The 27,573-nt window shown below is 51.3% G+C and overlaps 3 protein-coding genes across 17 annotated transcripts; 1 reads left to right on the top strand and 2 right to left on the bottom strand.

Moving 5' to 3' along the window:
• Positions 1 to 149: 149 nt before the first annotated feature.
• On the top strand, positions 150 to 17,088 carry ANKZF1 (ankyrin repeat and zinc finger peptidyl tRNA hydrolase 1). Its single transcript, XM_082396745.1, is given in 22 exon segments — positions 150 to 236; positions 10,197 to 10,315; positions 10,582 to 10,731; positions 11,972 to 12,073; positions 12,076 to 12,083; positions 12,305 to 12,407; positions 12,529 to 12,629; positions 12,633 to 12,722; positions 13,119 to 13,218; positions 13,221 to 13,230; positions 13,324 to 13,468; positions 14,084 to 14,312; positions 14,505 to 14,651; positions 15,334 to 15,506; positions 15,510 to 15,630; positions 15,633 to 15,764; positions 15,870 to 16,018; positions 16,150 to 16,293; positions 16,297 to 16,302; positions 16,431 to 16,516; positions 16,744 to 16,750; positions 16,754 to 17,088. Coding segments are annotated over 20 exon segments (2,112 nt in total). The 5' UTR covers positions 150 to 236; positions 10,197 to 10,315; positions 10,582 to 10,583; the 3' UTR covers positions 16,865 to 17,088.
• ATG9A (autophagy related 9A) lies at positions 373 to 10,008 on the bottom strand. 11 transcript variants are annotated; one of them, XM_082396694.1, is made up of 17 exons: positions 9,821 to 10,005; positions 9,475 to 9,543; positions 8,777 to 8,834; positions 8,228 to 8,359; positions 8,063 to 8,106; positions 7,143 to 7,207; positions 6,183 to 6,344; positions 5,850 to 5,991; positions 4,864 to 5,612; positions 4,630 to 4,783; positions 4,345 to 4,524; positions 3,693 to 3,941; positions 3,313 to 3,491; positions 3,094 to 3,211; positions 2,079 to 2,301; positions 1,736 to 1,881; positions 373 to 1,449 (listed from the first exon to the last, which is right to left on the bottom strand). In XM_082396694.1, the coding sequence occupies exons 4-17, from the start codon at positions 8,328 to 8,330 to the stop codon at positions 1,444 to 1,446; spliced, it is 2,520 nt and encodes an 839-aa protein (XP_082252820.1). In that variant the 5' UTR covers positions 8,331 to 8,359; positions 8,777 to 8,834; positions 9,475 to 9,543; positions 9,821 to 10,005; the 3' UTR covers positions 373 to 1,443. The 11 variants fall into 11 exon arrangements, with proteins under 11 accessions (XP_082252820.1, XP_082252821.1, XP_082252816.1 ...); XM_082396695.1 differs by lacking the exon at positions 9,475 to 9,543 and having other exon boundaries at positions 9,810 to 10,005; XM_082396690.1 differs by lacking the exon at positions 9,475 to 9,543.
• GLB1L (galactosidase beta 1 like) lies at positions 16,510 to 27,539 on the bottom strand. Of its 5 annotated transcripts, XR_014245966.1 has the most exons (18): positions 27,357 to 27,537; positions 25,878 to 26,004; positions 25,530 to 25,696; positions 25,124 to 25,274; positions 24,564 to 24,624; positions 20,683 to 20,777; positions 20,410 to 20,584; positions 20,263 to 20,321; positions 20,038 to 20,159; positions 19,888 to 19,928; positions 19,572 to 19,690; positions 19,178 to 19,252; positions 18,969 to 19,058; positions 18,725 to 18,838; positions 18,305 to 18,436; positions 17,612 to 17,827; positions 17,088 to 17,447; positions 16,510 to 16,642 (listed from the first exon to the last, which is right to left on the bottom strand). XR_014245966.1 is itself a non-coding variant. In XM_082396718.1 (17 exons), the coding sequence occupies exons 2-17, from the start codon at positions 25,944 to 25,946 to the stop codon at positions 17,184 to 17,186; spliced, it is 1,950 nt and encodes a 649-aa protein (XP_082252844.1). In that variant the 5' UTR covers positions 25,947 to 26,016; positions 27,357 to 27,537; the 3' UTR covers positions 17,019 to 17,183. The 5 variants fall into 5 exon arrangements, 4 of the variants coding, with proteins under 4 accessions (XP_082252844.1, XP_082252843.1, XP_082252845.1 ...); XM_082396718.1 differs by lacking the exon at positions 16,510 to 16,642 and having other exon boundaries at positions 17,019 to 17,447; positions 25,878 to 26,016; XM_082396717.1 differs by lacking the exon at positions 16,510 to 16,642 and having other exon boundaries at positions 17,019 to 17,447.
• Positions 27,540 to 27,573: the final 34 nt, after the last annotated feature.

The raw sequence follows: 27,573 nt of genomic DNA, 5'->3' as shown, positions 1-27,573 counted from the left end.
CGCTCTCTTCCGCAGCAGCCCCGCCCACCAGGGCCGCTCCCAGCCCCTACCCAGTGCCCCATTGGCCGAGTGTCTCCGAAGGGGCGGGGGAATGGTGCACGCTGGGGAAGGCAAAATAGACCAGCGGAGTCGGCATGGTCACGTGCTCAGGGCGGGAAATCTGACCGCACGTCCTGCCGGAGTCCTTGACCTCCACGGAACCAGGGATCGGAAGCTGCCCTCTGCTCGCCCACTAGGTCGGTATATCCAAGCGATCGCATTGGCCAGCTTTCCCACAGGGCCGACCCGGTCCCTAGCCACCTGGGTGGTTCACACACACCCCACACCCCGCTTGCCCCCAGAACCTTGGCCACTCGAGACAACAAGCCGCGACCTGGTCAAAATCCCTTCTTTATTAAGAGTTGTCAAGCTGTACACGGTCCCCACCCCACTCCGCTGTAAGTTCGGGCAGCGTAGTTCACCGCTCACCCGCAGCGGACCGCAGCTGGGCGAGGGGTGGGGCTGAGGGAAGGAGCTGGGTCCCGGCATGCAATGCGGCAGCCCAAAGCGAAGCCGTCCTGTCGCCCCTCCATCCCCCTCTAGGAACAGTGGGATGCAGGCCAGAGCTCTCTTGCTGGTAGACAGCCAGTCGAGGGCACACTTCCAGCCCTGTCCATCCCATGTGCAGGTGGTGGGGGGGGTACAATAAGCAGCAATAGGGGCCAGGAAGGCCTCAGTCTCCCGGGGGGCCCATCCTAAAAGTTGGAGAGGACAGCAAAGAATTTCCATCCTGCTCCTGCAATTTAGAAACTTCCTTCGTAGTGTCAAAAGATAGCATGAGGGGAGCTAGGAGCTAAAGCCGCCACACCAAGACAAAGCAAAAGCTGAACAGAAGGGGAACAAGCGAACAGAACAGGAGCAAGTGGCACACATGCCAGTGATGTGCAGGAAGCAGGGGAGAGGTGAGCAGGCTGCAGCACTGGGAGAGAACCGGGGGTGAGGTAAGGGCCACAGCCTGAGCTGCTCATCTGTTCAGGGTGCGGGGAGGGAGGCTGCAGAGGTTGAGGGTCCAGGCCCCACCTCCCCACTCCACAGTTGGCACAGGTTCTCCCTGCTTGGCAGCTTCTGTGGTGGGCAGTCCTCTGGAGACTTGCAGGGGTGGGTGCAAAGGTGGCAGTACTGGGGCTGGGCTGGGGACCAGTTTCTAGCACCACACTCTGAGCCAACGGGTGTCCTGGGGCTGAGGCTTAGAGTCCTGTGTGCCCTGGTTCCTAGGCCCCCAATCTCTCTCCTGGGGCTGTGGCGAGCCCAGCATTGGCACCTTCCTTGGCCAGGCACAGACACACAAACACCACACACGTGGGGCCAGGCAACACTCAAGAGGAGCCCTCCATGGCAGGCGGATGGGATGGCAGGGCAACGGTGGCCTCCATCCTGGGGCATAGGGACCCTCCTCAGCCTCGTCTATACCTGTGGAGAGAAAAGGGTTGGTAATGGAGATAGTCTTCAGCTATCTGCTTACACAGCAGAAGCCTGGAGATAAAGGAAACGGAAAACTTGATTCTTGAGGAGGTAAGCAAAGGAAAAATCAAGTCCTGGATTTCACAGCAGGTGAGGGAAGAAAAGGAAGTGTACTTTGGTGGGGAAGTTGCAGTATCTCTGCCCGAGAGGCCCACCTCCCTTCACATGAGAAGCTTTGACCTCAGCCTGGAAGTTACTGCTTCTGGCAGTTGTTTTTGGGTCTTGAAGCCCTTACCTTGTGCACCTGAGGGGGAAGCTCATCCTCTGAGCCCTCTTCAGGCACGGGCTCTGGGTGCCTTGATGCTGACTGCCCATCTTCAGCCCATCCTCCAAGGGGCAGCCGAGAGAAGTGAGAGGGAGCCCGGGGCACTGTTCCAGGATCTAAAGATACAAGTAAATACTCTTAGAATGAACACAAACAGGAACGAGGAGAAGGGTTCTGGGGCTTTTTGGGGTAGGTGGAGGTGCGGGGGAGGGATTAGTCTCCTTGGGTCCGGTCCCTCTGACTTCTTTCGTCCCCTAGAGGCCCCAGAAGGACCACCCTTCCCTGAAGACTCTATGTCCTTCCCAGTGGATACCTGTGATGCCTCCGTAGCGCCTCTGGAAGCCCCCCTGCAGGGCAGTGGTCTCAGGAGCTCCAGGCCGGGGTGCAGCACAGGGATAGCTGGCGGAGCGGGGGATAGGCTGGGGACCCCGGGCACCCTCTCCCCCCTCTTCGGGGGCACTCTCCCCACTCTCATCACTCTCCCGGCGGTGCCACACATGCCGCTCAGGTTCAGCCTGGGCCTGCTGCTTGTGGAGCTGCGAAGTGGGGGATTCATTAGTTGGGGACAGAAGAATATCTGTCTGAAATAGCTACCCTCCACCATGGTATCGGCCAGTTCCCATTTATACTGCCTCGCCTAGAATCACTGACCCAGGGTATCTGATGTGTTAATAATGTGTAACATACACGTGATATCTTACAGGTTAGATTCTCAGCAGATCCCTGGAACAAGCCTGTGCATAGATTGTAATAGCTCTCATTTTCCCCAGTCATTTGATTCTGGAACAAATTGGTTGTGAGTCTAAGTGCCAGGAACTCTTTTAGGTGCTAGGGATACAGCAGTGAACAAAATAGACAAAAATTCCAACTCCTGTGGGGCTTATATACTTGGGTGAAGTGGGGAAGGATAGATAATAAACAAATAAATAAGGGAAAAATACAGTGTCACATGGTGCTAAATGCTGTGGAGAGAAAAACAGAACAGGAAGGTTCAGGAAGGAAGGCAAGGGAGGTTTTTACTCAGGGTGGCCAGAGGTGGTCTCATGGGGAAAGAAAAGAGCACACTTGAATGAGAAGGAGGGAGCCCTGTGGATATGTCAGGGAAGTAGATTCTTGGCAGGGGAAACCACAAGTGCGGAAAAGCCCTGGGTGAAAGTAAGCTAGGCTAAAAAGGATAGGAAGAGGATATATGTGGGAATGGAGGTTGCAGAGCAGGTAAATGGCAGAGAAGAGATTTGAACCCAGGTCTTGCTTCACATCTAAAACCCTCTATTCTGTTTTCAGCTGCCACCTTGGTTCTACGACCCTGCCCCTTCCAGCCCACTCACCTGGTGCATATAGAGGGCATGCAGGCTCATCTCAGTGGATGCATATTCCGACAGCACCAGGCTCTGCAGCTGTCCTTCCCACACACTGCTCCCGGAGCTGGCTGTCCTGGCATCCACCCTGCCCCCCAGCACAGACAGCAGTCATCAACATTTCTGAGACCCACACAAATTGCTGGGGGCTACTGCCATGCCCTCCTCTCATGGCCCACCTCTACTCACCCAGAGCCTGTCATGGTGCTGGGAGCCCGGCCTGTGGGAGCCTGACCAGGCTGCAGAGGGGAGAAGGAGCGCAGGGCAGAGGCGACTTCAGCCCTGTGCCTGGAGCCCTGCAGGTCTCTGGGCAGTGGGGGGCCCCGGCAGGATGAGCCAGCTACCACATTTGCAATAAGGCTCAGTGGCTATGAAAGAAAAGGGTGGGTAGAATTCTCAGGGCATAGGGAGGCCTCTGGGTCCCCCAGTATTCTGCACATTAGGACCCAGTGGCACAGACTGGACAGAAGGAAACTGACCCGGTAGGCCCTTCCGCCCCATGCGCACGTCCCATGTCCCAGCTCCTGGAGTCCACTCTTCCTGTCATCTCCCAGTCCCTAGGAACGCACCTCAGACTCAGATTGTAAGGACTGGATGGACGTAAAGAGGGCATTTTCTGGGAGCAGACCCCCTTGGGCAAGGCCTGCAGCTGCTCCATCCCGCTGAACTTGCTCCTTGAGGAAACCTAGGAAGGCCGTGCTCTCACGTGGTGGCTGCCAGCCGGGGTTGGTGATGGCAAAGTGCATGAGCGACAACTCTGTCTTCCCATCTTCGGCTTGCTGGTACACTGAGGCCTCCGTCTGCCCACCGGATAGCCACTGTACAAGGGAGGCTGCAGTGAACAGGACTGTCCCCTTACAGGAACCCTTTTTGTACCTTTCCTGCTAGTGGGGAGGCCTTGCCCCTGGAGGACAGAGACCACAATGCACTGTTGTATCTTGTCCAGGGGCCCTGGTGCCCACCCCACAAGTGGCCACATGCCAGGCTAGCTGCTTGGTTTGTGCCTTTCAGGAAGCTTGGCCAAGGGTGCAAGTTTAAGGCTATAATCGAGCCCAGGCTCCTGTTTACAAAGCAGTGTGTGCCCTGGTACAGGGTTGCCCCAAGGCAGGGCTGCCTTTTTGTGATCTGTTGGCTCAGAAGGGTGCCTTTTTGCAGTTTGCCCAAAGACACTGTATATGCCAGCATCACCTCTGGCCAACTGCCTCCCTCCTTTCCTAATACCTGGGGGTGCCCATGCTGGCGAACGTCCATCTGAGCGAAGGAGCAGGTATCTCCAACACCAACGACCTCCACGGTGAAATTGCGGAAGAAGTCTATAATCTCCAGGGCCCGTGGGCGCAGGCAGAAGATGAGGATGAGGGGTGTGACAATGGGGCTCAGTAACTCCTCCAAGATGAACACCTAAAAGGGAAGGGATCAGGGTCACAAGAGAGCAGGAGAGAGCCCAGCCCTCGCCACCGGGCTATCAGCCAGTCTCTAGCAGGCCCTAACTCCAACTCCACTCACTGCCTTGTACTGGAAGAGCTGGGCAAACTCGTCCCGGGTCTGCGAGCGGTGGGCATTACCCTGCCAGTGGTCAGGCATGTAGTGGATGTGAGCGAGGATCACGCGGAGCAGCTGCTCAGGGCAGAACACCATGTGCTGGTCCGGAATAAAGGACCTAGTGGGATCAGGGTCATGGTGAGACATAAGCCCCTGGGAATGCTAGTTGGCTTGCTCCCACCTGCTCCCCTGGCCCACCTGCACACGGTCACGGTGACCCCCAGGAGCGTGACAGTGGTGAGGACGTGTTCCACAGCCAACACGTCTTCGTCGTAGATGGTGAGGGCAATAAGTACGGCCAGGATGGAGCCAGCAAAGAAGGCGCAGTTCTTGGCCAGCAGTGTCAGCAGAGGTGACAAGAAGCAATTCATGTACTTGGATGCGGGCTTGTAGCCTCGGTTGAGGCGGGACTGTAGCTCGTGCTCCAGCTCGTTGAAGTGGCGGAGGTAGCAGCGGCCGTAGAGGGACCAGCAACGTGCTCCCAGGGCCCCTGGCTCCCGCTTCAGCACCTCGGCGTAACTGAAAAAGGCATAGAGGATCTGCCAGATGAGGATGAGGGGGCACAGCAGGAAGTTGGCGATGCCAATCCACAGGATGCGGTTGCTGAGACGCTGGGCCAGCTCAAGCCGTTGTCCCCCACGTTTGTACTCAGCCTTGAGGCTCCATTCATTGAGAAACAGAGAGCCAGGTCCCCAAAAGAGGATCAGCTCGAAGTTGTACTTGAGGCCCCGAGTGAAGAAGACAACCTCCCCGAGACCGGGCAGGCGGAAGCGCAGAGGCAGGAGGGATTTGTTAACCAGTGCCACCATGTAGTTCTGGAAACGGAGGATGCGGTGGTAGATGTCCAGCTCTGTTAGCTCACGCTTGTGGATGCAGATCTGGTGCTCCTTCTGGGTCTGCACAATCCGGGCCTGTACTTCTTGCCACGTGCAGTATGGAAGTGCAGACTATGGGGTGGGGAAGAGACGAGGGATGGAAGGTGGGGTTGTTGCCTCGGCCCCTTGCCCCGCATGAGCTGTGAGGCTCAGGGGTCCTCTGAGTGGAGCCTTTAACCGGATGCTCCTTGATCTGCCAAGGACAGGTGAGGCTGCCCGATGCCCGGGAATACAACCGCCCCCCCCACTTCCCAAGCTGCAGAAGACGTCCTGGCCTGTGGTTGTAACTGCCCAACTTCCCAGTCTCACCATGGGGATGCGCAGAGCATGCAGGTAGAAGGAGTGGATCTCCCAGTAGCAGCAAATGTTATAGATGAACTTGATGAGCCGGTGAACCCAGAAGACACCAGCAATGACGAGGATGGTGATAAGGGAGCCATTTTCCTGAATCCTGGTGGGGAAAAGAAGGGGAGGAGGAGTGGCCCTTGAGGAGCCTTGGCAGACATGCTGCTGTCCTGAAGGATTTGGAGAGGCTGAGCCTGAGCCTGTGTTCTGGGGAATGTTACTGCCTCACACTCCACTCCACTCCCCACCTGCTAGCTGAACAACAGGCTCTGGTGCCCTCTGAACTGCAGCACTTACCTGGCACTACAGACTTGGGCAGGCAGAAAGGCATCTGGCAGAGTAACCTTGACAGGCTCGGTAGGGTGAAGACTGTGGTTCACCATCTTGTTGGCAAATAGGATGTCGTAGTCCACACAGCTGACCAGGAAGGTGGTGAAGGCAACCACAAAGAGGAACTGCCTGGGGAGTTGGGAAGAGAGGGCACAGTCCGAGAGTCAGAGAGATACCAGTGAAATAACATGGGAAAAAGGAAGAGTCTGGAAGCCCCAGACCAAGATTAGGGAGCAGCTTCTGGGGAAATGGGCTGGAGAACTCCCTGTGGGCTCTCTCTACTGCTTGGCCCCAGGAGACCCAAGCCAGCTCTTATTTTTTGCTCTTAGCTTCAGGCACCACAGAATCAGCCTGCTTTTCTACCTCATAGTAATCTCTGCCGCCACTCGCTGGACTCTTTCAAAGGTCTTAAATTGTGGTCTGTGGTCCCCAGTACCTGATTTCCTTTTGAGATGGTAGTTAGAAGCCCTTTGCGGATCTGAACTCTTTGCTTACGGAGGGAAGGTTTCCCAACCCCTTGACATTTGGCAAAGCCATATGGCTCCTTCCTCCTAGCAGGCTCTCTACTCAGCAGCAGGCCTAAGGTGCAACCAGGGCAGAACAGAGACATTTTTCTCAATTAAGTGGCTGGCATCTCTGACACCTCCTGCCTGAACCATGCCCATTCCACTAGAGCTCTGATGAAATGATCAAGTCTGACTTCTCTTTGTGGAAGAGATAGGACTTGGAAAGCTTTCCTTATAAGCGAGATTTAAAAAGATAAGGCTGTAAAATGGTGTCACACCCAGTCCTTAAACTATAAATGTTTGCAGAGTTTTGAGCCTAGGACTGACTTGCATTGGCGGTTTGGGCCAGGCGTTGAGCTCAAAGAGAGGAAACACTGAAATGTATTCCTTCGCCACATCGTCCATCCCTTCTTATACTTACATGAGCTCAAAGATCTCCCCGATGAGCATACAAGTGAAGCCATTCTTCTGGTGTAGATTATAAACGTGTAATTGTTAAGAAAAAGTGGTCTGTATAGACAGCAATTAAGAGCACAGGGACTTCCCTGGTGGCGCAGTGGTTAAGAATCTGCCTGCCAATGCAGGGGACATGAGTTCGATCCCTGGTCCGGGAAGATCCCACATGGAACTAAGCCCATGCGCCACAACTACTGAGCCTGCGCTCTAGAGCCCGTGAGCCACAACTACTGAAGCCCACGCTCCTAGAGCCCATGCTCCGCAACAAGAGAAGCCACCACAATGAGAAGTACGTGCACCGCAACAAAGAGTAGCCCCTGGTTGCCACAACTAGAGAAAGCCCGCGCAGAAATGAAGACCCAACACAGCATAAAAAAAATTAAAAAAAAAAAAAAAAAAAAAGTACAGACTTTGGTGTCACATACCTGAGCTGAAGTCCTGGCTCCATGACTTTCAAGCTGTGTGACTTTGGCCAAGTTACTTAACCTCTCTAAGCTTTTGTCTGTAGTGGTGTGTTGGGAATAATAGCACCTGCCTCATAGGATTATTAGGTCTGAGATAGTGCATATAAAGTATTTAACACAGAACTGACACAGAATAAGTCAAATGACATTAATTATTATGGTTATTAGCATACCATCAAAAAGGAGAATCACCCTTAGAGAGAGAGGTTCCTTATAAACTAACACTACAAAATGCAAGGCACGTAGCTCTTGATAAATGTGAGGTATCATTATTTATAATGATCATTATTTCTCTAGCCTCTTTCAGGCTCAAGGTGCCTGAAAAGGATTAGACCCAAACCCACACCGACTTCTCATCAGGGGCCTGGCTTAGAGAGGGGCTAACGGTCCCAGAGCGCCAACACAGAGACACAAAGGATATTCGAGAGAAGAAGAGGTCAAGGTTTTCGATGTGGTGCCAAGGTGCTGTGGGTACAGGAGCAGAGATGTCAGAGCCCTGAAGAAGTGGAAGCCCCTGCTCCCTCAGTGATCCTCCACCAATTCTCCCCCCAAGCCCCAGCTCTGGCCGTCATGTCCAAGAACTCACACTTGCTCCCCTCAGGGACATGCACCAACAGGTCCTCCTCCCCGGGGGGTGAATCGCTGTAGGAGGCCTCTAGGCGCTGGTATTCAGTGTCAAACTGCGCCATCACCACCGCCCCCTGTCCACCTTGTCCACCTGGGGGTAATGAGGAAGGAGAGACCCAGGTTCAGGCCCCTGGTGCTGTTCATCTTCTCCCCTGCCTACTAGACCAGAAATGAGTGAGAAGGAATCCTGGGCTTGGTCTCCACTACCAGTCTTCTTGGATCAAAGGCAGAGAAAGAGCAGTAACCCAAGGAGAGCAGCAAGCTCAGGGCTTGGGAGGCCCTCACTGACCAATGAGGTCAGTCATTCCCAGAGCCTTTATTGAGTGTCTACCGAGGCCTTGCTGGCCTGAAGGCAGATTCTGGCCCTGTGCGGGGTCTGCTTCATCTTCTATTCACTGGAGAGAAGGCGTCCTCCCCCTCCCCTCCTAGAGAAACCTTGGTCTCCCAAGAGACTAGCAGTTTGGAAGCACTTTGTAAACAGAGGTTTGAGATAAGCACATGGCCCTACCAGCTCCATGGGCAGTGTCTGCTCCACTCCAGCCCTCGATGCCCTGGCTCTGCAGCTGCTGGAGGAGAAGGTGTCAGGCCCCGGAGAGTGGGGAGTGGGAACAGAAATAAACCCAACCCTACCACCCCCCCATGCCCCACACTCAGGGGCGGCCAAGCAAGGGGCAGGGAGGCTGCAGTAGGAAAGAGGCACCCTTCCAGCCTAGGGCTATGCGTACTTCCTCTGGTTGTATTATACACGGCCACTCATTCAACTCTAGGGTCCCAAGAAGTGGCTTAATGAACCTGTGGAGACTGAGTCTGTACAGGGCTGGACTGTTTCTCCATGGCCCCACTTCAGCCTCAGAAATTAGATGGACCGTTCAGGGTCCACAAAGCCCCAAACCCAAAAGCCAAGAAGAGAGTCTTTTTCTAAAGAGGACCTTTCTGGTCAACTCCTTCCCTTGCTTCCCTAGCCCTAAAGAACCAGCAGGCAGGCAAAGTTCCTGGATGGGATATACTGATTGGGTCGGTGTAGACCCAGATCCTGGGTGAACTGTGGGTTGCCTTGGTCCTGGAGCCAGGCATGATCTAGGTGGCACTCAACCAGTCAGTGCAGACCCCGAGGCTGTGGAGCCCTGCCCAGCCAGGCCCCGGTGGGATTCCCTGGGTTAGTGAGAACCCTGGGTCCTAAGCTGACCAAGCCCTCAGGGAACTCACCACTTACTGGGTCAGTGTAGACCCAGGGCCCATAGAGCCCCTGCCAGCCGGGCCTGGGCTCAGGGGTTCCTGCGAACGTTGGAGGAATCGATCCAGTCCGACAGCCGATACCCGCAGGTGGGCTGGGTTGCCTCCCTACACCCAGCTGCCACGACCCGAGCCCAGCGCGCCCCCAGATCGCCCGGCCACCGGCAAAGGGCTCGGCTCCCAACAGCGGACAACCCTGTGCGCGGCCCCGTCGCTCGCGCGCGCCCCAGTCCGCGCGCCCCCGCTATCAAAACATTCCGGCTGCGCGCCCCCGCCCCGCCCGCGGCGCCCCTTCCCCGGTTACTCGCCGCGAGCTCACTTAGGGCTCCGAGGGCACCCCTGGCCAGGCCCGAGCCGGGCCGTGAGATTTCGGTATCCGGTCTCGCGTTTCACCTCAGGGACGGCGACCCGGGTGATTCCAGGGGCTCCGTCGGCTCCACTGGGCTCAGCCCGACCCGGAGCAGTAGGCCCGGCGTCTGCCACTCACTGTCACCCGCAGTTAGCCTGACCAATGAACATGGTGGGTGGAGACACGACGGCCAATCTCGGCGTCTAGGGCGGGACTAAAGGCTAGAGGCGGGCCTTGGAAGTCAGGGGACCAATTGTGCGCTCTACGTGGGGCGGGGTTCAGGTGCGGGCGACGCCTTTTGTCCTCTTCGCTGCCCCGTAGTGACGAGATTGTTGTGCTTTTGCAGAAATCCGTGCTTCGAACTGTAGACGGCTGTGTCACTCCGCTCCCCGGGACCTTTGCGGCAGCTTCTGAGGGCGGGGACGAGTTCACGCGGTTTAGTCACTGCTGGAGGTGGTCGCACGGGTAATGAGGAGCGGTTGGTTAAGGAACCTCAGTGATTTTAATTCTGTTGGACTGGATTTGGTTGCTGAATGCGCCTCCATTTCACTCTTGTGTGGTCCGAGACTGGGTGGTGTGAGAAAGCGGGCTGGGGTCACGTATTAACCCCTGGCACCAGGGTGAGGGCCGTGGTGCCTTGCGGCGTGGGGGAGACCAAGTCATGCTGGCGGGAGACGCGGCATAGGATCTTGCTTTGGGGAACTCTGTTTCTTAACCGCCTTTCTGCTCAGCCATGTCGCCGGCTCCAGCTGCAGCCCAGGCGTCTGTGTCGGTCTCCCTGTTTGACCTCAAGGCGGATACTCCGGTCCTTCAGGGCCTGCGCCTGGTGAGCCACGCTCCCGGAGAGGCTCTGGCCCAGGCTCTGCAGACTTCGTTTCCAGGTATCTGGGAAGGTTTGGGGTGGACCCGTGAGGGACGTGACAGGGCTCCTTAGAGCTTATTGCTCCTTCAGGGAACACATTCTTATTGGTGTTTCCCAGCTTAGGAGCCCTTGTTGACATCTCCTTCTACTGGATAAAATTTATCAACCCCCAACTGCAGAGTGTTTGTTTTTTACTTTTCCATTTAAGCTGAAGTTTGTGTATATGTTTCTTAACTGTTATGAATTTAAGGCAACATTTGTACGTGTAAAATTAAAGTCTATATTTTGGTCAAAAAAAAAAATTCACTCGATCTCTGGATTTCTAGAACAGGCTCCTGAATTGTCTCCAAACAAATCTCTTGACATTGTTTATGCCTCATCACATTACCACCACTGCCTGCAAAAACACTTCAAAATTCCTTGACATAGTCCAAATTTAACTATTCCAATCAAATCATTCCTTCTTGCTGAATATAAAACAACTTACTCTTGGTTTCATACAGCTTTAGTTTGGCTGTTTCTCTTGTACCTTTTTAAAAAACAAACTGCACACTGTAATTGGAAATACAAGCTAAAAAAGTGGCACTTGGGAAGTGATTTTTTCACAGTTAAAAAGAATTTTAACCTTACCAGAAATCATTTTCTAGGATTTCTCCAAAAAATCCCTTTGGTTAATTTACATACAATGTTTGATTTATATTCATTTTACGTACATCTTTTCAGAAGCATATTTATTGTATAAAGTGATTGCTGTGCTATTCGTTTCATTATTACTAGATGGTAAATTTCTTTTTTTTTTTTTTAATCCAGGTACTTGTCTTTTTTTTTTTTTAATTTTTATTTATTTATTTATGGCTGTGTTGGGTCTTCGTTTCTGTGCGAGGGCTTTCTCTAGTTGTGGCAAGCGGGGGCCACTCTTCATCGCGGTGCGCGGGCCTCTCACTATCGCGGCCTCTCTTGTTGTGGAGCACGGGCTCCAGACGCGCAGGCTCAGTAATTGTGGCTCACAGGCCCAGCCGCTCCGCGGCATGTGGGATCTTCCCAGACCAGGGCTCGAACCCATGTCCCCTGCATTGGCAGGCAGATTCTCAACCACTGTGCCACCAGGGAAGCCCAGATTGTAAATTTCTTGAAGGCAAGGACATGCCATCTCTTTCTTTTGTATCCTCCTCTGCTTTGTATATCAGACACTGAATGTAATCCTAGATACTGTGGATTTGGGCTCCTTTTCTACCTCTGTTTACCCTCCCCTTATTTAGGTTCAGGGGAGAAAATAAGCCCAGAAAGAAAACCACTCCAGGGTCCTCTGGATATTTCAGAGAAGTTGTTTTGTTCAACCTGTGACCAGACCTTCCAGAACCACCAGAACAGGTAAAAGACCAGGTACAGAGCTAAATGGTGGAAGCAAAGGTGTAATGGTGGGTGGGGAGAGGTAGACATTTGTCTTTAATTAATAAAGTTCCATGTTTTAACTAAGAAAGTTAGTGTTACCTGGTCATACTTCCTGGAGTTCTGTTAGAGGTCTTGGATACCATAAAAGGCCAGGCTGGGGCATGCTTCCACACTGTGTTTCCTTCTTTGCCTCCTACTAGAGGGAACATTATAAGCTTGACTGGCATCAGTTTAACCTAAAGCAGCATCTCAAGGACAAGCCTCTCCTGTCTGCCCTGGACTTTGAAAAGCAGAGCTCCACAGGTGATGACTGTTGGGAGACCTGTGTGGGGATAGGTCATGGGGATGGAGAAAGACCCTAGTTTAGGAGCTTGAGGAAAGGTCAAAGATGGGACACCAAACTTGCGTTATCTCATGTTCTGAGGAGATCTTTCCAGCATCTCAGGATCAGAAGACTCGGACTTAGCCAGTGAGGAGGACTTGCAGATACTGGATGAGGAGAGGGCTGAGTTTGAGAAGCCTAACTGACCCCGAGGCTTCCACCCCCATCGGGTTCTTTTCCAGAATGCCCAGGGCCAGTTTCTTTATGCCTACTGCTGTGTCCTAGGCCCTCGCCAGGCAAGTGCCAGCACAGGTTGTGTGGTCAACTCCAGCCTTCTGTACACTCAGCCTAGATTTTTCCCTCAGCACAGTCCATGTCTCACTTCTTTCCTTCCTTCCTGTTGGGAGTGGGTATCACACTTGACAGCACAGTCTTGGATTGAACTGGCTTGAATCTTAGAAGGGTCAAGTGTAATGGAATTAAGTTTGGAAATAGACCAATCTAGGTTTGAATTGTGGTTCTACCACTTGATCTTGACTACCTCCACAAGCCTCAAATTTTCTTATTTGTAAAATGGAGACAAATAAGTTGTATTAAAAGAGATGATGCATGTGAAGCACTTAGCATTGGCACTTATTTCTTGCTGTCAGTAAGTGCCCCAGATATGTTTGTGCTGCTCCTCCGTCATCCGGGTGCCCCCAGAAGAAGCAGAACTGCTGCTACAGAACCTGCAAAGTGGAGGTCCCAGGGACTGCGTGGTGCTCGTGGCTGCCGCTGGGCACTTTGCTGGTGCTGTTTTCAAGGGTGAGAGGGTGCTGCATGGGGTAAGGATGGAATGGATCCTGGTAGCCTGGGAGTACCAGCTGGTTTCCAGTACTGAGTCTGTGCTGTCTACAGACAAGAAGTGTTGACACACAAAACCTTTCACCGCTACACAGTGCAGGCCAAGTGGGGCACAGCCCAGGGGCTTCAGGATGCCCGGGGTGCGGCTTCCCACTCTGCTGGAGCCAACCTGAGGCGCTACAGTGAAGCCGTGCTATATTAGGTGAGTTAAGTGTCCAGATCTGGTGCTCCTCTAATCCACACTTTTCCCTCTCGACTGATTAAATGTTACAGTAGGGAGGCTGGTTCCGGTATCCTCCGTCTTGGTTATTTTTGGGTAGATGAAGGTAGAATGGGGTGAATGCCCAGGAGTCTTAGTCCTGTCATTCTCCCTCCATTATCTTCTTTCTTTCTTTCTTTTTGGCTGCATTGGGTCTTCATTGCTGCGCGCGGGCTTTCTCTAGTTGCAGCGAGCGGGGGCTACTCTTCGTTGCGGTATGCGGGCTTCTCATTGCGGTGGCTTCTCTTGTTTCAGAACACGGGCTCTAGGCATATGGGCTTCAGTAGTTGTGGCACGAGGGCTCTAGAGTGCAGCCTCAGTAGTTGTGGTGCACGGGCTTAGTTGCTCCACAGCATGTGGGATCTTCCCGGACCAGGGCTCGAACCCGTGTCCCCTGCATTGGCAAGCGGATTCTTAACCACTGTGCCGCCAGGGAAGCTCCTTCCATTATCTTCTACCTCCCACTCCCTACACGTGATCTGTGGGTCATTTTTTGGTTGGAGATTTAAAAGTAGCAAGTGAAGAGATGCAGGGCTGAGTTACTTTCTTCTCTAGGATGTTCGTGACCTGCTGGCAGGGCCAGACTGGGCTAAGGTGCTGGAGAAGGCTGGGACGATACTGATGCGTGCACCCCACTCTGGCCGGTCCTTGTTCTTTGGAGGCCGTGAGGCTCCCCTGCAACGTGGGGATCCCCGACTTTGGGATATCCCCCTCGCTACCCACAGACCCACCTTCCAAGAGCTACAGCGTGTGCTCCATAAGCTGACCACCTTGCATGTCCATGGTGAGCCTTCTGTCCAGATCCCCAGACTCCCTAGACCTTCCCGTACCTCCCAGCCCAAGCCTCGGCTTCTCATTTGTGCATCCAGATGATTTTCTAGCCCTCGTACTGCAGTCCGATGGCATCTTCATTGAGAGAAACCTGGGCTGTCTTCTCCTCAGCTAAATTTGAGAACCATCTTTTGTTTTATGGCAGGCGAAGACCCCCGGGAGACAGTCAGGTTGGATTTACCTCAGACACACTGGAAGACAATGAGAGAAAGGAAGGCCACTGAGGAAGAAAGAAAGGTTTGCAGTGATGAAAATGAGGCACTCAGGCGGAATGAGGAAGCTCCCAAACAGGGTTTGAGCACCATCTGGCAATTGTCAGATCTCTCTCGGGGTCTGTCCTAGAACTGCAGTAGCAAATCCCCTACTGTCATAACTTATTCACTTCCCTATTTGTAGGTAAACCCTTACATACTACACACACACACACACACAGGTCTGTTTATAGTGTGGGGTATGTGGTAGCAATTACACGTTTTCTGACTTTTCCAAATCTATCATCTCTTTTGCTCATTGATGTATCCCTAGTACTTTGAAAAGCCTTAGCATGAAGTCGATGCTTGAACGTGTGTTGTGTGGATCTTACATAATTTACCTGTCTTCTTGGACGCTCTGGTTTGGGCTAAGGGCTGCTTGCCTCGCTGCAGACCGCTGGCCTGCATGGCTGTCCCTGCTCGCACTTTCCTCTGTTGGGCACCACCCTAAGGCTGTCCTGGGGGTGTCCAGGGACTCTTGTCCCTGCATAGCTTCTTCTGGGCCTGTCCTTGTCTGGGCTGCGAGCCTCATTTCTGCATGTGATACTAATGGCTTCAGCTCTTGATGGGCTACTTTATCTTGGGTGACAAAATACAAACAATTTTATTTCAAGTGATCTGGATTATCTCTCTATGTACATTCTTATGCATCTGGGGCAGCCCACAACCTTCTACCCTCTGCTTATTCCTTAGATGGATCTAACATAGCAAATTTTTCCCTAGGTTCAGAGTCAGAGGGAGAGGATGGCTCCCAGGTAGAGTTGGAGCTAGCAGAGGTGATACTGGGGACGCTGGATCTTTGTGAATTTGAGGTATTGCCCAAGCAGAGGAGGAGAAAAAGGAATAAGAGGGAGAGAAACCAAGACCTGGAGGCTGGGGCGCAAATGACTCTTTCCTAGCAACCTCAAGAAGATGAGGCCTTTTCAGAGTCAGCCCCTTTGGGGCCTTTCCCAGATGAGGCCAAGTCCCCTGGTCAGCCAGAGCTCTGGGATGTGCTTTTGGCTGCTTGCCGAGCTGGAGATGGGGGATGCTGACGCTCCGGCTAGCTGCCAGCCCCGTGGACCCTGGAGTTCTGTCTCTGCTCAGTGCCCCCTTGGGCTCTGGTGGCTTCACCCTCCTGCACGCAGCTGCCGCAGCTGGGAGAGACTCAGTAAGTAAGGGCCCTCGTGCCGACCCCTCCTGACAATGATCTTGGCACCAGCTACTTGGCAGTATTTCCCCTGGTCTGCTTGGGTGATGTTGGGAGGAACAGGAGGCAGGTGATGTTCAACTCATTTTTTGGGTTTTCGCACCTAGGGACTCCCGGCCCCAGCCACCGTACACAGTTGCAGCTGACAAATCAACACGTAATGAGTTCCGGAGGTTCATGGAGAAGAATCCAGATGCTTATGATTACAGCAAAGCTCAGGTCAGCTGGAAGAGGAAGGAGCAGAGTGGGAAGGCATCAGAGATGCTGGCTAGATCTTTTCTGTTTTCTTACAGTTTTACCAAGGATAGTTTGTATAGGTCTTACCTTATACCTTCCCAGAAATCCTCCAGGTGCCAGGGCCACTGACGGCGGAAATGGAGGCGCGGCAGGCCATTCGGAAAAGGGAGCAGAAGGCAGCCCGGCGGCAGTGGGAGGAGCGGCAGGCGCAGAAGCGGAAGCAGGAAGAGCAGCGGAGATTTGCTGCCCTCAGCGACTGAGGGAAGGTGAGGCTGGAGGTTCTTTCTTCCCCAGCAACACCTCCTTAGAGGTCTGATCAGTGTGCAGCATCACTTCTTGGGTACCCTCTGCACCACTGGGGCCTTGTCCTTAACACAACTTCTCTTCCCCTCAGGGAGCTCTGGCTGCAGAGCGCCGACTGGCTGCCCAGTTGGGAGCCCCTACCCCTCAGGTCCCCGACCCTGCCATCATCAACGTTCGGTACGTAGAGGGGGTGGGCGTGAGTGGGTAGGTTGTGATGAGTTAGAGGCCATTCTGGACAAGTAGAATGCGTGCCTGCTCAGTGTTCAGAAAGGTTGTTGAGGGGATTTGAGACACTCTGGGAACCTTTGGAATAAAAACAGAAGTGGCAGGAGGAGGGATAGGGAAGGCTTGGATTAGAAAGTTTCTGGGATACCTCTCCAGCCATTTTTCTTCCTCTTGTTCAGACGCCGCTGAAGCTGTGGGACATCCCTCCAAGGCCTCATATTCCCTTTCACTACTTTTTCTTTCCGCTCCACACGCTGCCTCCAGGATCATCGCTGTCGGGCTGGGAAGCCCTCTTCCTGATCTCTTACAGCTCCACCTGGGGCCAACTCTAGGCTCTGAGAGGGCACATACACACTGGTCCTAGGTTTCTTCTTCCCCACGGAACCAGAGTATTTGGAAGACTGGGGTGAGGGACATTCAGGAACCAGGGCAAAGACAGGGCCATAGAGGTGTGTGGAGCTGGTACTGTCTCTGGAATTTTAATCACAATAAAGTTTGGCAAGGAAACTGCACTTGTACTTACACTCAGACCTGTGGCCTTTGTTTCCTTATGGTCACCATGGCTAGCACCAAGGGATCCTGCCCACTCCATGTCCCAGGTCCAAGGGTTACCTTTCTTTCAGTGCCCACTTAACTCCATCGGTTCAGAGGCACTTTCAGCTGAGAGGGAATAGATGTATGTCTTATGCATAGTGCTATTGAGGATAGGCCTATCCAGGAATTGGATTTGGGGCTGAAGAGGCACATTTTCTAGCTCCAGCAACGTGATTTTGTTGAGGGCTCCCCTAGGAAACAGCAGGGGTCTTGGCACGTAGAGGGTCTGTTGTGGCCCCCTCTTTGTCCAGTAGCGGCCCAAGTTAAACCCATTGATCCAGACTTGGCCCTGGGGAGGAGGAAGGAGAGGGATATAAAGGATCAGCTCTCAAAGGGGTAGAATTATCCCCTTTGAGGTTTCTAATCAGAGGAATAATTTCTGCTCTCCCTCCTTCCATGATTTTCCTCTCTTAGCACCCTACTCCCCAGCCCCACCCTCACCATCAGCAATACCTTGGTCCATCCAGGTAGAAAGAGAAATGTGTCCCCGCCTGAGCCTAAAATTGGGAAGGTTGTAGAGTAGAAGGTGGGGCCAGAGGGAGTTTGAGGATGTGAGCTTTTCAGCAACTGGTTGGGAAACCACCACTTTACAAGATTATCAACTTTCAGAGGGAACATCAGCCACTGGGTAAGGACTGTTTGCCCCAGAACTGGTGGCTCCAGTAGGCCCTGTGAAGAAGGCAAATGAAAATTCATCATTCTCTAAGTTCTAAGGCCAACCTATCCCTACTCAAGCCCTGGGATGCAACTAGTGGCCATGTCCAGATCCCCACAAGCTGCTACTTTGCTGCCTAAGCCCTAAGGACATAGCTCTTGTTTATCTTCCATTAGGCCCCTATCTTTCCAAGGGAGTTCGGTCAATAAGAATATTGGGGGGTGGGAATTCCCTGGTGGTCCAGTGGTTAAGACTCTGTGCTCCCAGTGCAGGGGGCCTGGGTTCAATCCCTGGTCAGGGAACTAGATCCTGCATGCCACAACTAAAGATTCTGCATGCTGCAACTAAAAAAGATGGCGCGTGCCGCAACGAAGATCCCACATGCAGCAAGTAAGGCCTGGCGCAGCCAAATAATTAACTAATTAATTAATTTTAAAAATGAAATTAAAAAAAAGAGTATGGGGGCAAGGGAGTGGGCATAGCTAGCTCACCTTGAAGTCACTGCTGTTAGACCCGAAACTGAGCCTCCCCATGTTCTCCAGCAAGACATCCAGTTTGGCCCCCTTTTTCCCCGTCAAAAATAGGTTGCGTTTCATGTTTCGTTCCAAAACACCCTGAAACACCTGTGGATAAGAGTATCTGTGAAAGGGAGGAGCTCAGCATCTAGCCTGTGGCCACCACACAGGAAGCCACATTAGGACGCTGATTTAGAGGGCAAAGAGAATGTAGCCCTTCGGTCACTTATCCATTCATAATGGAACCTTATCCTTAGTCAAACTCTTCCTCATCCCAGCTTATCCCCTCAAATGTGAGCAGGCAGTGGGAAAAGGTAGATATGGGAAAGTTAAGACTAAAGTGTGCTGGGGAGGAGAGGAAATGGGCTCAGAGGTAGCCTGGTATTAGGTTCTCACCCCATCCACCATCACGTAGGCACGGTCATGGACTCCACTGTTTGGCACCCAGAATTGTGTTGGCTCAGAAACAGTATGGGTCAGATAGGTCCGGTACAACATATACCCATGGTCCTGTGTGTGTAAGAATAAGTTTATAAGCTGTGCTGAGAGATAAGAAAGGATACTGTGGGGAAGATGCATAGCTGAGAGAACCCTTGGTGTAGCTGTTGCCATACCAACCGGATGGGGGATTATGCTTTACCTGGTTGACAGCCTCAAAGGTCATTGGCAGGATTGAATGGATGGGCCCTTGGGGGCATAGGAAGTCTAGGAAAGCCAGCAAATTCCCATCCTATTAGAATAAGGGGAAAGTATCAGAATATGAGAGAACTTTCAGAATAGAGGGTAGGACAGGCTGGGCTATTTAGAGAATAAAGGGGTAGAATTAGAGAGTAATGGGGAGAAGCTTACCAGGTGTAGGCTCAAAGGTCCAAGCGTCATCTTGGGGCTGGGGGGAGGTAAAGGTCCCAAGGGAACTTCCTGGAACTGAGCCCAAATTCTCTCAGGAGCCATAGGAAAACCACACAAAGAACCCCTATTCCAAGACCCTAGTGCAGGATTCTTAACTGGGGGTCCAGGGAAGGGCTTCAGGGGTCATGAAGATTCTGTAATTTTACACATATTTGTGTGTATCTCCCCAGGGAATCCCATTTGGGTGGGTGAGAAATGCTGCCATAGGGTGCTCAGAGGGCTCTCTGGCCCAGACAACAGCCACTGATTTATGGGATCCCTTTACAAACAATTTGGGTACTCCCTCCCCCCAAATTAATAAAAGCCTTTGGTGCTTAATGAAGTGGTAGGGCACCTTGCTGATGACATTTCGAATAGCAAAAAGCTTAGGTGTGGGGTCCCCTGCTTCAGATATGGGTGCATCATAGTCGTAGCTGGTAGTAATTGGAAGAAAGCGTCCCTTCTCATCAGCACCTGGCCAAACCAATTTAATTAATTCAATATATCTTTCAGGTGATAGGCACTAAGCAAAGAAATGCATGCAGAGGATTTTGCTATCAGAAGGGGCAGCAGTGGCCATATCCAGCTTCTAGAATCCTAATCTGTGCAGCCCGCAGATTCTAATTCCTTGCTGCCTCCCTGCTGCCACCCCAGGGACCATCTGGACTCACCATTCCAGTATCCAAAGTTGGTGCCTCCATGGTACATGTACCTAGAGTGGGGGAGAGCAGGGGGAAAGGTAAAAGCTGACCCACTGAATCTTAACCTTCATCCCCAGCACCCAGTTACAGATTCATGCTGGCCCCGGTGTCTCCAGTTACATGTTCACACTGGCTCCCAACTTTAGCATGTTCTCTAGTCCTTTGGTTACAGCTGGTACGGAGCGTGTAGAGTGATTCTGGCCCCAGTAATCCAGCCAGCCGGTGTAGTACTCAGAGTTCACCTACAGCGTGAAGTGAAAGGAGCTGTGAGCCAGATGGGAACCGAGCTCAACCCATTTCCCACGCTGACACCTGCTTTGATTGCCCTCCCCTCTGGCTCCTCACCAATGGCCCGCGGGGTTCATACTTCCGAAGCAGGGCAAAGATTTTGGTCATGTTGTCAGCTGCAGAAAGGAGGCAAAGGTGAAAGATAAGCAACGTGGAACAGGTGCCCCTTCCCCAGACTTCACTCCGAACCCTTGCTCAGGAGACCTGGGCCAAAATCTACAGTGGTATAGAGTCCCTGGAGGGAGCCACATTTGAGGCCTTCAGGGCCATCTGTGGTGAAGAGCAAGATCTTGTCTCCAAGCAGTGCACGGAAGAGCCCAGCCAGGTGTCTCATGTAGCTCATGTCGCAGGCCCTGTAGCTACCGTATTCATTCTCCACCTGCCAGGGGAAAGGAAAAGTGGAGATCAGCTATGAGGTGGAGAAATTAAGGACACCAGCACCTCCTTCCCCTAGCCCAGTCAACTTTCCACTTGTACCTGAATGCTAATGATGTTGCCCCCATTGTGGTAGAGCCATGGATGTATCTTGGGCAGCAAGACCTTGAACCAGGAGTCCACTGCGGCAAGGAAGTCTAAAGGAAGGGGCAGTGCTCTGCTCATCAGGGCACCACCACTTCTGCAGCCCCCACCCCTAGCATCAGTGCTAGCAACTTCAGTGCTGCCTGAACTCTGGGCTGCACTTTGCATCCCACTTGTCCACAGCTGTGTCTGGGAAGCAGTGACTTGTCAGAAGAATCTCTGAACCCTAAGCACTTGTATAGTTGCATGGCAATGAAATTTGAGCATAGGAAACAAAGCAGTATTTCTTGTAAATTCATTTTTTAAATGTAAGAAAACTGTTAAAACACATCACATGGAGCTGTTATTATGTAATCATATATACTTGAGATTGCTATGAAGTAGCATGGGAGTTTACAAAAGTGTAGAATATCTGACCTGCACCCTGATGTAACTGACAGTCCAGGAGATTTAAGTCATCAAATGGAAGATCATTATATTAGGTATCATGCCTTAAATTCTCAACTCCTATTGGTGATTTCTGTTGACTCACCCTCAGAAGACTCATGCATGACCTCTGCCTCCTTACCTAAGCAACTCCAACTCAGGCTTCAGGTCTTAAATTTCACTTCCCCAAGAAAACCTCTGATATCCTAGATGAGGGTAGATTCCCCCTGTTACACACTCTCACATCACCTCCTACTTCCCTTTCGAGTGCTTAACAAATTATAATTAAGCATTTATTTCTGTAATTGTTTCCTGTTGGTCTCCGCCACTAGTGAGCAGGAACCTTGTCTGTCAGGTTCATTTGCTGCATCCCTGTCATTGAGGACAATGCTTAGCAGATAGCGGACTCTCAAAGGTGGAGTCAACGAAAGATATTTTAGAGGGTATTTTTATATTCTTAAAACATTTAATTCCTTTACATTTTGTGTTCCGTATAAAGGAGGCCCAGGTTGTTTTGCCTCCTTTAATCCAAGCATACATTAACTCTCATTCAACAGGTATTTATGGGTGCTCACTATGCACTAAGCAGTGTTCTAGGTGTTAGGGATACAGAATGGAACAAAATGGACAAAGATCTCTGTCCTTGTGGAATTTCCTTTCCAGTGAGGGAGGCAGTGAATTAAATAATCAGGTAAAATATGTAGTGTGTTAATGCCAAGGAGAAAAAATTAAGCAGGGAAGGAGGATATAAAATGGTGGGGCGAAGGGAGCTTAAATTTTAGAGGGTGGCCCAGGGAAGGCATCAGCGAGGTCATTCTGCAGGAAGATAGTGGCAGTACCACCTGCAAAGGCCTCAAGGCAGGAACAGCAGAGAAGCCAGCATGAACAATGGGGAGAAGAGTGGATGTCAGGGAGGTGACGGGGCCAATTAGGTAGGACCTAATAGACCATTTTAAGGAATCCATGGTTCGTATTCTGAATGAGTTGAGAACCTATTGGAGAGGTTTAGACAGAGAAATGACATGATCTAAAATATATATTTAAACATATTTTAAGAGGATCACACTGACTGCTGAATTAAGAATAGACTACATGGGGGAGGGACAAAAAAGGGAAACCAGTTAGGAAGGTATTAAAGTAATCCAGCTGAGAGAGGTGGTTTGGACCAGGGTGGTGGCAATGGGGGCGATGAAAAGTAATTGAATTCAATATATTTTGAGGGTGAAGCTCACAGGATTTTCTGATGGACTGAATGAGGGGCCTGAGAGAAAGACAGGTGTGAAAAATTCCACCACAGTGTTTAGCCCGATCAGTTGGAAAATGGACTTGCCATTAACTGAGACAGGGAGAGTGTATGAATAGCTGGTTTGGAAGGAACTTAGTTGTATCTGTATGCCTTTTAGACCTCCAAATGCAGAAGTCAAGTAGGCAGTTGGATATATGTTTTTGGAAGCCGAGGGAAGGTCCTGACTGGAGATATATATTTCAGAATCATTAGCTATCAGATGGAATTTAAAGCCATGCAAATCGATGAGATCATAAAGGGAGTAAATATATATGGAAAAGAGAAGTGTCTAAGGACTGAGCCCTGACACACCCCAGTATTTAGTGGAAAGGGAAATGGAGAAGGATCGGTAAGAGACTGAGAAGGAGTGGTCGGAAAGATTGTAGGGGGAGGGGCAGGGACCAAATAAGTGTGCTATCATGGAAATAGAAGAGTATTTCAAAGGACAAAGTGATCAACTGGGCTGAATGCTGCTGACTGGTCAAGGGGGATAAGATCTGCGACATCACCATGGATTCAGCAATGAAGAGGTCACTGGTTTTCTTGAGAAAAACAGAGATTGCATGTTGTTTTTCCATCAATACTTTATCATTTTAAATGTATTTCATAGTTGAGTTTTGGAAATGCTATAAGTGGCATAAAGCTCTCCAGCACCCTAAGAAGTGAAACAGCACCTGGAGAGTCCCCAGCAGATATAAGGAATTTTGACCTTTTTAAAACAGTAAACTTTTTAAAAGATGTAAAGCAGATAGAATTATTCCCTGCTCTAATGACTTCCTACTTGCACCTGAAATGAAATCCAAACACCTTGAAATATTGGGCATCTCATCTTTTGTTTCTCACGCTCTTTCCCTAGGTGATATCTCAGTACGCATGGATTTAAATGCCATCTTTACACCGATGACTCCCAAATTTATACCTCTAGCTCAGACCTCCTCCTAAGCTCCACATTCACACAGCCTATTGCTTACTTAATATCCTCCCTTGAGTGATAAAAATTTAACATGACCAGAACAGAACCATTGTTTCTTCCCCAAAAGTTGTTCTTTTGCCACCCCTTGTCTTCTCTAGCTTCCCTAAGTCAATAAATGGCACCACAATCTTGACTGGCCAGAAACTTGATTTCTTTCTTTCCTCATCCTACCCACACTGTCCCCACCCCTCCCCCTCTCATCAAAATCTGTCAGTAGAGTCCTGGTGATTTTTATCTCCAACCTATAGCTCAGTTCTGCCCTCTTCTTTCTATTTCCACCACTATCACAGTCCAGAAGCCATCATCTCTCTCCTCAGCTACAATCATAGTCTCCCAGTTAAGTTTCTCCACCTCTACCCTTGCTCCCCTCAATCCATTTTCCACATCCAGGCTAACGTAATCTAAAAACAAATCAGATAATTCTGGTTAAACTCTTTCAATGACTTTCTACTGTGCTTATAATAAAATGCAAACCCCTTACAGTGGCCTGTAAGATCCTGCATTAACAGTCCCTGTCTATCTACAATTTCTTGTCATACTACTCTCACTTACCCACTGTGCTCCAGCCATGCTGGCCTCAACCATGCCATGTTCCTTCCTATCTCTGGGCCTTAAAAGACACCATATCCGGGAACTCCCTGGCGGTCCAGTGGTTAGGACTTCACACTTTCACTGATGAGGGCCCATTCAATCCCTGGTCTGGGAACTAAGATCCTACAAGCCCTGAGGCGCAGCCAAAAATAAATGAATTAATTAATTATAAAAAAAATACATCATTCCCTCTACCTGGTCGTTCTCACCTCACTCTTCATATGACCGGTGCTTTCCCTTCCCTAGAGTAACTGAAATGTCATCGTCTCAGGAAAGCCTTTTCTGGCCTTCCTACCCAAAAGACGCCCTGTTATTCACTATCTCAACTCCTTGTCTATTTTCTTGTGTAGTATTTTTAAATAATCTTATAAGTTTGGGGTTTTTTAAAATTAATGTTTCTCCCAGACTGGGTCTGTCTGGTCCCCCAGTTCCTAGCGTTCTGCTGGGCATGATGAAAACAGTAAATATTTGAATGAATGATCTCTGTTTTGGGCACTCAAATGACCCATTTTGTTGTTGTCCTTTGCTTTTTTCTGTGTCAAGTCTTTTTTTTTCTCAACTCACCTGGATCTGAGGTTCTCAGATGAATTTTAGGTTTTCGAAGCAACCAGGCTGGGAGACCCCCCTGAGACAAACATAAGGAAAACAGAGACGTGAGTGGGGGACTTCCCTGGTGGCACAGTGGTTAAGAATCCACCTGCCAATGCAGGTGACATGGGTTCGAGCCCTGGTCCGGGAAGATCCCACATGCTGAAGAGCAACTAAGCCCGTGCACCACAACTACTGAGCCCACATGCCACAACTACTGAAGCCTGCGCGCCTAGAGCCCGTGCTCCACAACAAGACAAGCCATTGCAATGAGAAGCCCGCACACCACAAAGAAATGTAGCCCCACTCACTGCAACTAGAGAAAGCCCGTGCAGCAACAAAGACCCAACGCAGCCAAAAAAAAAAAAAAAAAAAAGAAGTGACTGGGCTTTGTTGTCTGGGAGTGGAGTAGGGGAGATAAGAAGGGAGGAAGTTGAGTATAGTGATGGAAGTGGCCCTAGAGTGGGGGCAGATGCGAGCAGTCTGGGAACTGCACTTGGGAGGCTTTGCTTCTATCCATTCTCCAACTAACTCACCATCTCCCACTCTGCACAGATGTAAGGTCCTGGTCTCAGTATGACCAACAGGTTCGCTAAAGTTGCCTCTTTCAGAAATGCAAAGAGGTCACGGCTGCCATTAAATTTATAGACCCCAGGCTCCGGCTCGTGGTAGTTCCAGGGCACATAACTGAGAAAGGAAGAGGTTAACAAGGGCCCAAGGCAGGGAGATGCCGGGGAGGCCTATGGGCTCAGGCCTTGCAGGGAATCTCCAGGAAGCTGTTGAAAGGAGGTCCTGGCCCACCCTTTCCCACCCTTGTCTGGGACGCCCTGGAGCTAGAACCCCTCTCATACGCAGCCAGTCTTCCTGTCCTGATCCCCTTCTTAAGGGGGTGGTAGGAAGGGTAAATCCCACCCTTCCATGGCTCTCGGGAGCACTTCTTACAACTGTACGGCGTTGAGGCCACTCATTCGCATCTTGAAAAGCCGGTCTGCCCAAAGCACCCGCGGTACCCGAAAGTAGTGCAGGCTGCCAGACACGTAGCGGAACGGGGCCCCATCCAGGAGGAATCTGTCATGATCCGGATCCACTACAAACGACCGAGTGTCTGCCTGCAAGGGGAGAGACGGTGCTCAGCTGTGATCTGGAGTCGGGGGTCAGCGTCTGCAAAGAGCAGAGGAGATGGAACTAGCCCTTCCCGGTATTCTGTTGTTTTCACTTTCGTTCTCTCCTCCGCCAGATCTGATCCCGTCTCCCCGCACCCAGCCGGCTGGTTCGATACTCTCATCCTACCTGGGGCAGCAGCAGCGTCAGGAGTGGCAGCAGCAGGGAGGGAAGGCAGAGCAGCTTCTTGGGAGCCATGGCGCTTTCGGGGCTCTTCTAGTCAGAGACGGTGGTCCGACCGTCACGTGGCGGATTCCTGGGAGGGAACCTCAGCGAGCAAGTGGGCGGAGACCACCTCAAGTTGCCAGGCGAATTAGTCTGGACTTTGTCTACAGCCTGCAGCTACCCGCTACTCTACTAGTTTGTAAAATCCTCTACATCTTGCTACTCAAAGTGCAGTTCATGAGCCAGCTTCACCAGCCTCACCTGGGAGCTTGTTAGAAATGCAGAGTCTCAGATCCTACCTCAAACCTATAGAATCAGATTTTGTAGTTTGACAAGTTTTCCAGGTGCTCCTAAGCAAACTCAAGATTGAGAAGCTGGGACTTCCCTGGTGGTCCAGTGGGTAAGACTCTGTGCTCCCAATGCACTAGATCCCACATGCCACAACTAAGAGCCCATATGCCACAACTAAGACCAGCGCAGCCAAATAAATAAAGATTGAGAAGCAGTGCTCTACTACACTGAGCCCCCTGAGGGTGGGGAGAGTCTTATCCATCCTGAATCCTCTGCTTCTATCACAGGGCCCGGCACATAGCAGGTTAAATCTAGATGAATGTCAGAAACAGGTTCAGAACCAAGGGAAACCAGAGGAAAGGGGGTGTGTGGGGGGGGACCAGATTACAAGAGGGATCTTTTTCCTAGAGAGTCCTGTCCTGCTTCAACAAAAGAGACCATCTAGGCCATCCTATTTTCTTTGGATGTGCACCCCTTTCCAATTTATCCCTGCCTGCTTAGGCAAGAGACGTCAAGGACAACTGCTTGGTTCCAAGGCTTGGGAATTTGTGAATTTCCATTACTCCTGCCTTCACAGTCCCAAGCCTGGGATGTGAGGACCAGGATAATATTATTATTATTATTAATTTCTGCTTATTGACACTGCTGAGGGCTATGTGTCAAATACTGTGCTAAGCACTTTACCTCTCATTTAATCTTCAAACAACTCCATGAGGCAGATGATTATCATTCCCATTTTACTGATGAGGAGATTGAAGGATACAAATATTAAGTAGCCTGTTAAAGGTCACACAACTAGTTTAGTAGAGCTGGGATTTCAACAAGGCAGTCTGGCCTCACAGTTCATGCACTTAACCTTAGGTACTATTATACCTATCTTACAGTGAGGGAAAGTGAGCCTCCCAGAGGTTAAGTAACTTGTCCAGGTCACACAGCTAATAGGCTATTAAGACAGGATTCAGACCCTAGTCTGTCAAGAGCCTGAGCTCTTAACCACTGCGACTGCGGTAATGGGATACAGGCCAGAGCCCTCAAGGTTGTACTGATCAGAGCTCCAGGGGTCCAGGCCGCCAGCACCCGCGCCTCTCAGCATCCACCTCGGGCTGGACCGTAGTTGGCTACCCAGTGCGCGGGAGGTATGACGCCTCCTACCTCTGGCATTGGGAGATGGAGGTCCTGGAGGGCCTCGGGCCGAGCCCGGCTTTGCTCCCCTTTGGCGTAGGTGCCTCCGTCTTGACCCCTACTGAAGGCCAGGTGTGGAACCCTCACTCGGGTCCTGGGACCCGTCCTCCCCCAGGCCTAGCCAGCCCCGGGCTTCTCAGCTCCACGCCCCCACATCTTCTGGGTGCCCAGCGGTTGCTAGGATACT

This window comes from Balaenoptera borealis (genome assembly GCF_965194805.1).
Source record: "Balaenoptera borealis genome assembly, chromosome: 6".
NCBI lineage: Eukaryota > Metazoa > Chordata > Mammalia > Artiodactyla > Balaenopteridae > Balaenoptera > Balaenoptera borealis.
This window is presented reverse-complemented; position numbering and strand designations above follow the sequence as displayed.

Excerpts from the sequence above, each read along its gene's own strand:
- ATG9A (XM_082396695.1), bottom strand. The coding sequence starts at position 8,330 with ATGGCGCAGTTTGACACTGAATACCAGCGCCTAGAGGCCTCCTACAGC. Across the intron at positions 7,208-8,062 it reads TTGACCTCTTCTTCTCTCGA|GTTTATAATCTACACCAGAA; the intron begins ATATCCTTTGTG and ends TAACAATTACAC. Across the intron at positions 4,525-4,629 it reads AGCTCTTCCAGTACAAGGCA|GTGTTCATCTTGGAGGAGTT; the intron begins GTGAGTGGAGTT and ends CTTCCCTTTTAG.
- GLB1L (XM_082396718.1), bottom strand. The coding sequence starts at position 25,946 with ATGGCTCCCAAGAAGCTGCTCTGCCTTCCCTCCCTGCTGCTGCCACTC. Across the intron at positions 17,828-18,304 it reads CTAACAGCAGTGACTTCAAG|GGCCTACTGGAGCCACCAGT; the intron begins GTGAGCTAGCTA and ends CCTTCTTCACAG. Across the intron at positions 17,448-17,611 it reads TTCTACCTGGATGGACCAAG|GGCCAAGTCTGGATCAATGG; the intron begins GTATTGCTGATG and ends CCTCCTCCCCAG.